Below are 7,056 nucleotides of genomic sequence, written 5' to 3' on the forward strand. Positions count from 1 at the left end.
GAGAGGAAATGGCCCCTCCCCCATTTGACCCAACGGACGCACTCGTATGCTAATCTATAGGATCCTACCATCTATGGGAGACAAATCTAAGGCCTGTCCAGACGGGAACAATTTTTTCATCAATCTGATTATATTGTTCGATCAAATCAGGTGGTGCGGACGGATGCCAATTTGGCCACTCACCAATTTTAAATTTATCGTGTATTTGAGCGCTCTAAATTAAAAAAATGCCCCCAAACGCTAATACTAGCGTCTCAAATTGGTATTCTTGCGTCCGCACCCCATTTTATCGGTAATATGGTCATAATGGGCAGTCGAATTCGGAGAGCCAAATTGGCATTGCACCCGTACGGCCTGATTTGATCGGGCAATTTAATCAGATTGGCGAAAAATTGTCCCCGTCTGGACAGCCCTTTATCTATCTGTGGTTCATTCACCGGTTGACAGAATACTTGTTGGTTTTTGCGTAAAATTATAAAAAACATCTTTTATTTTATCCGGTTCGTTTCTTTTTCTTTCTTTTCAAATTGAAAATATTTTAGAATAAATAAACACTTATACTTGAGACACACTCTTCGAGGTTAGTCTACTCCTGGTAAAAGATTCCGTATGTCAAATAATAATCAAAATGTGTTAACCTCGTTTTTATTTTGTTTGTTTATTTTAAGGTTAAAGAACTTGCTGTTGGTATAGCACGTGGGACAAAGATCGGAGACATGGTCGTGTTTACGTGTGGCCATTGCGGGGAGTCAGTGAACAAGCCTAAAGTTGAGAAACATTATATGACCAAATGTAGAAATAAGCCCCACAACTTATCATGCATGGACTGTTTCAAGGACTTTCTGTGAGTATATTCGTTTATTTTATCTATTAAACAAAACTGCCGGTTATTACAGGAACCTGTCATTTCAAGTAATGTGAAAGTTGTATAACTTGTATACTTTATTTGGCTAGTCACTTTAAAAAATATTAATTATTATTTCAGAGGTAATGATTACGAGGCTCATACTAAATGTATAACCGAAGAGGAACGCTACTCAGGAAAAGGTTTTGTTGCCAAGGAAAAGAAAGGAGAAAAGAAGCAAAATGTATGGGTTGAAATGCTTCAAGAGGTATTGGAACAGCAAAAGAGTGCTCCGGCCAATGTTAGAAGGATAATCGAGACTGTCAGCAAACATAATAACACACCTAGGAAAAAACCAAAATTCATCAACTTTGTCAAAAATGTCTGCGGACAGAAAACTAATCCAAATGATATTAACCAAGCATGGGATATGATTTCCGTTAAACTGGGTGAATTATCAGCAATGAATGCTAGACCCAATCAAAATCAACAAAATAAGAAATCTGAAGATGATGAAAGCAACGAGATAATAGAAAATGGGGTTACGGAAAATGGTAAAACTGAAGATCATGAGGAAAATGATGATGATGTTGGAGCTCAAAATGAAGAGAAAGTTGGAGAAACTAAGGAAAAGCATGGTAAGAAATCTAAGAAGCAGCGTAAAGAAGAGAAAAAGCGTCAGAAGTATGAAGCAGAATTACAGAGCGCAGGTCAAGAGCTTGGAGAGGAAGAGGAAGAACCGCAGCCCACTAAGAAAGAAAAAAAGAAGAAAAACAGATCCGAGTCCGTCAGCAATGGTGACGCTGAGGAACTTAAAGAAGAAGATAACAAAAACAAAAAACGTAAAAGACAAGATACCATCAGTGCAGTTCAGGAAGTCAAAGATGCTGCTGAAAATGGGATTAACGAAGCTGAAATGCCTGCTAGCAGGGTCACCCAGAAAAAGAAAAAAACTAAGAGCACTGGAGAATCCGAAGAGGCTGACGAAAGCATCTGTCTGCATGACCAAAATGTAGCTAAGATTGGTGAATTGGATATCCGTACAGATAAATTCAATTGGCATGCTGTTATAATGTCTGTACTTGAAAAGAAAGGAGAGATGCAGTTCAAAAGGCTTCAGAAGAAGGTTCTCGGGGAATATCAGGAGGCAACAGGGCAAGACATTGATGATAGAATTGCTGATAAGTTTATTAAGAAATTGAAAAGCGCACCCAATGTTAGGGTGGACAAGAATAGAGTTGTTCTTGTGGACTAGATTTTTGTTATTTAACTTCTCTTGTACAACTTGGGTAAGGTTGCTAAAATTATTGTCTACTGCTAATTTTATGGAACTGTAAGACAAGATGTATTTTAGATTTGTGTTGTGTTTGTGTGAGTTTATTTCAACATACCTGCTCAAAAATATCTACCCAAGTAAGTCAACCTACTGAAAAAAAGTTTTATTCACATTAGATACAAGTGTTATGGTTCCATTAAGTCCATGTAATTAGCAACATTACTTAAAAGTATAACCAGTTCATCAGTTAACAAAAAGTTGTGGCATAAAGCCCCATTTAGGTGGTTCAAGAACTTGCGGGCAATTTTCGTTACATCGCGGTATTTGGGCGATTAGATCAACTGAATTCATTGTATTCTGATGTATTTTTTTTATATCTTTTTTTTTTTAAAGGATGGGGTTCCGTACTGAGATCTATAGTAATAATGTAATAGTGCAGTATTACCTACCCCACTACATTATTTTTAAGTATAGCTTGCACATCACCCTGGCCTCGTCTGATAGTGGCGATACCAGGACGATGTTGCAGCTACCAATGTTGGTAGTTTTGATAAATGTCATGTCACACCTCAGTGCCTCGTTGCGGACACATTCCATCAACACATAGTGAACATCTATTTGATTGCATTCAGGGCAGTTTGGTGACGCAGCTAATTTCATAAGGCGCTTGAATTTGTTTGACGGAATGTGCCTGGAACGAAGCCTGAGGAGTGATACTACCTGCTTCCTGCTTAGCTTTTTGTCAAACCGTGTAAATTATTCTGATGTAGTAAGCAATGTATCGAATATTGCATGCAAGTTCTTTAACTGTTCTTAAACATTTGTCAACAGTTGTATATTTTCCATCTATCTTTACATGTCAGCATCATGTAAGAAAGCTGTCATTTTGACCATAGAAATTCCTGTTAAACTACAAAAATTCAGAAAATTCAAAAAACTCAGAATTAGATAAAGTAAATTGTGTGAGCCTGTATTATATTTTATAAGATTACCGCGTCTTGGTAATTGTGTATATTTTTATGAAATTTCGCGACTCCACACAGAAAGAGTGGTTCTGTGCTGACTGCTTTTTGAAGAACCTTTATTTCGTCAACCAAAACTCGCTACTTGCATAATAGTTATTTACGACACAAGTGCGAAAAATAGGAAATTCGCAACGAGTTGTGAATTTCCTATTCGCACGTGTATCGTACAACGTTTTACAGGACATATGGCCCTTTAAATTTTCGACTTAGTTACGTAATGTCACAGATTAATAAATAGTTACTGTAATGTGTCGTAATGTAGCACCAGATGTACTGTAAATTTTTAAAAACAAAAATTAACCTTGTTTTGTTATTGGTACAGTTCACTATGGCTCTGAATTTGTGGTAGTAATTACTGAGTTTTGGTTGTCAACTAAAGATTTGAAAAAATAGTTCTATGATATTTTGACGAAATCAAGACCTAAATCAGAGTTTTATTTAACTGCTCATTTTATTTACCTACTCTATCTAATTCTTGATATTGCTTTGTTCACTTGTTTGTGTTGTTTTACATAATTTTAATTCTACTCAATAATTTCGGCGGCCTAATTCAGTACCAAGCCATTTTACTTAATCATGCCTCGGATACTTCCAGTTTTATATGTATTTCATATTTATAGTTTTATGATTGTCCTGTAAAACAGACTGCCAATAAACATACTGTGTCACATTTATCAGTTTTTTTTTGTTACTCCACTAACAACATGCCAGGGTAAAGTGTAACCTATACACTTTTATACAAGCTGGTCAAGCAAATCTTGTCATTAGAAAAAGGCGGCAAATTTAAAAAACTTAGGCGCGAAAGGATATTTATCCCGTAGAAAATTTGAATTTCGCGCCTTTTGCTACTGACAAGATTTGCTTGACCAACTATATATAGATTGTAATCTTTCATGTGAAAGAAAAGGACAAACTCCGTTTAAGTCCTCTCTCACTCGGCCAGTTTTTTCGCATTTATAAGTACACGGTTTTGAAATAATATAATAAAAGGTCTTTGGTTCAAGCTTAGGGGCACTATATTATTGTTATTATCGATCGACTAGAAAGTACTATGGACGATTAAAACATGGATAATCTCTAAACAAAATCGCGTCCATCGAAGTACCTAGAGTCAAATAATTAAATTTCCGTACCATTTCGTACCTCGTCGCAGTGACAATCAATAACATAATTATGAAATCGCTAGAGAATTATTATTGTCACTGTGACAAGGTACGAAATGGTAATGAATTTAAATCCCTTCCCCCTACCTATTGAACGGAAGTTGAGTTTCTGACAAGAGGTCTAAGCGCCGAACAAAATGGACTGAGACCTGCTGCTGCGTTAGTGACGCCATCTGGCAATAACAATAACCTCAATTTTTGAACCGTACCTGACATTTACGTAATAACATGAATATTGGGGGAACGAATTACATATAGACGTTGTCACTTGTTTTATTCGTCCATGACTCTACCTAGGTACTCAGTTCAATTAAAAAGGAATGATGCAATATTCTATTCGGGCTGACCCGATAAAAAATTGCAATCTCGAGAGTTTTCCCCAGTTTTTCAGTAGGTAGATAATGTATTTTCGCCCAGCTATTAAACCTGAGCCGCAGCCGGTGCAACTGCACTAATACGGTTAACCAAGCGTAAACACGTCGCTATGACCCCGGGCGAATCATTGATAATAGTATTACGATTCTAAATTCAAAAGGACGTATCTGCCGGGTTTTTTCGCGAACGTACGGCGTTTTGTATTTATGCTCTTGGGGAATAGCTATTTGCAACGAACCTGTTGCCAGTAGGTAAAACCAGTATTTTGTGTTTTTTGAGGTTCCGTACCCCAAGGGTAAAAACGGCACCCTATTACTAAGACTCCGCTGTCCGTCCGTCTGTCTGTCCGTCTGTCACTAGGCTGTATCTCATGAACCGTGATAGCCTGTCTGCCCTTAAGTGCGAGCCGGACTCGCGCACGAAGGGTTCCGTACCATTATGCAAAAAACGGCAAAAAAATCACGTTCGTTGTATGAGGGCCCCCACCCCCACTTATATAAATATTTATTTTATTCTGTTTTTGGTATTTGTTACCTTTATTTAGATTTCATAACTAATTTATGGTTGTCCAGTTCACCTGCATGGCGTGGTTAATTAAAGGGACAAAATTAAAACGCACGAAATTCATAAACCAAATATAAGCAAATATAAGTTATCCATAAACATGATTACGTGTATAAATATAAATTTCACAACAGTATTTTTTTCGCGATACAAAGTTTTATAGTCCACTGTTGCACGGGGACAATCTGTCCTACTATTGAAAACCACAACTTTTGGTCTTTTGGACAATCAATAAAGAACGGGTAAATTGTAAACAAAATTAAATTACTACTCATTATTTTATATAAATTTGTATTGGTACGTGTGATGTTGAACACTTAAAAGTTGATTCACCCTTTACTTTATTTACGGGTATTAAGCTAAAATTAACACAGGGGATTTTACCTCCCTCACCTTGGGGATTTTAAAAATGAACGATGAAAATTATAAGCTTTTTTGCACGATGTTCTTATTCTTCCTTAAACTAGTATCTAAGATGCTACACGAAGAATAATATTGTTGTCGAGCTCCTAAGCTGCTTTTTATGCACAAAAATGCACGGCTCCCGAGCAATATTATGCAAAATATTCTTGCTTCGCGTCGGAAGCTCTTAGGACTAGATAATTCTCAAGATAAAAATAAGATTTCTCATAGACTAAATTATTTATGCATGTATAAAATGGGTCAAAAACGTTCGAGAAAACTGGCGTCTTTCATTTGGACAACATGAAAGTTAACGATTTGGCTCCACAAGGCGCTCAGCGAACGCCTAAGGGAGGCCACAGGTGACCCTCGCGCAGGCGGCTTTCTCGCGCAAAGATTCCCAGGTCAGGTAGCAAAGAGACGTCAGCGACGTCATAATGACGTAATTATGACGTCACTGTGACGTCACGTATAAATGCTACCTGGGTTGGCCATAGCAATCCAGCGCGGGAACGCTGCCTGCGTGATGGGCACCCTACCAAGGGCACAAAATTTTGATAGGTATTTTTAATTTTTAGCTTTAGTTATTATAATTGTAGTTAGTTTTAGTTTTAATATTCATTTTATAACACTTATTATGTGCTTACTATCAAAAAAATGAGTTAAAAGGGTTAATTGGGTACAATTTACAGAGGCTTTAATAATACAGCTTTTAGTAGACGGTTGAAGCAGACCTTATTAAAGGATCCGGCAAGGAAATAAGTCTTTAAAGTTCAATTATTTTAAGATGTTTATAGGAAAGACGCATAACCTTAACTCAACTCATACTAAAAAAGTTTCCGATTCAAATATATGATCAAGCTATTCAAGCTGTCTCTATTTTTTAACTTAAACAAATATATATTTGTAAACATCATAGGTTAAATATAGGTCTTATAAAATAATTTATGTTTCACTATGTTTTGCCATTTGGCATACAAATATAACCAAGAAGAGATGGAGCATGCACTAATTATAACAGATGTCAAACGAAAATAATATGTTAAATGCCAAACAAACTAAGAGTGTACTTAAAACTAAAACAACTTAAGATAATAAGACAAAATTCTCGTCTACATGAAATAAAATGCTATTCTCTCCCAAACAACTCAAACTTTTAAACATCTTTTAAATAAAAGGCACGTAACTTACGTCTCCCATCGCCCGTATATCAAAGAAACGGCTCCTATTTGACTCGAAAAGTAACAAGTGTTAGAATTCACTCATCATTACAAAGAACCGAATTCTAGAGTTTGTCGATAGTATTTTTTTTTTTTTTAAACTTTTATGGCCTGGATGCGAGTCCTTTAAGCCAAATAGTATTAACAAACGCTTGCGTTTTTGTGCCAAAGGTCAAAGCTAAAGGAG

At 36.4% G+C, this 7,056-nt stretch overlaps 1 protein-coding gene across 1 annotated transcript; it reads left to right on the forward strand.

The window, feature by feature from the left end:
- The first annotated feature begins 425 nt into the window (after positions 1-425).
- LOC134750706 (cell growth-regulating nucleolar protein) lies at positions 426-3,817 on the forward strand. The gene is made up of 3 exons (XM_063685937.1): positions 426-580; positions 669-844; positions 986-3,817. Exons 2-3 carry the CDS (start codon positions 717-719, stop codon positions 2,097-2,099), a joined length of 1,242 nt encoding a protein of 413 aa, XP_063542007.1. The 5' UTR covers positions 426-580; positions 669-716; the 3' UTR covers positions 2,100-3,817.
- Positions 3,818-7,056: the final 3,239 nt, after the last annotated feature.

Source organism: Cydia strobilella, chromosome 20, assembly GCF_947568885.1.
Source record: "Cydia strobilella chromosome 20, ilCydStro3.1, whole genome shotgun sequence".
In the NCBI taxonomy this organism is placed as follows: Eukaryota; Metazoa; Arthropoda; class Insecta; order Lepidoptera; family Tortricidae; genus Cydia; species Cydia strobilella.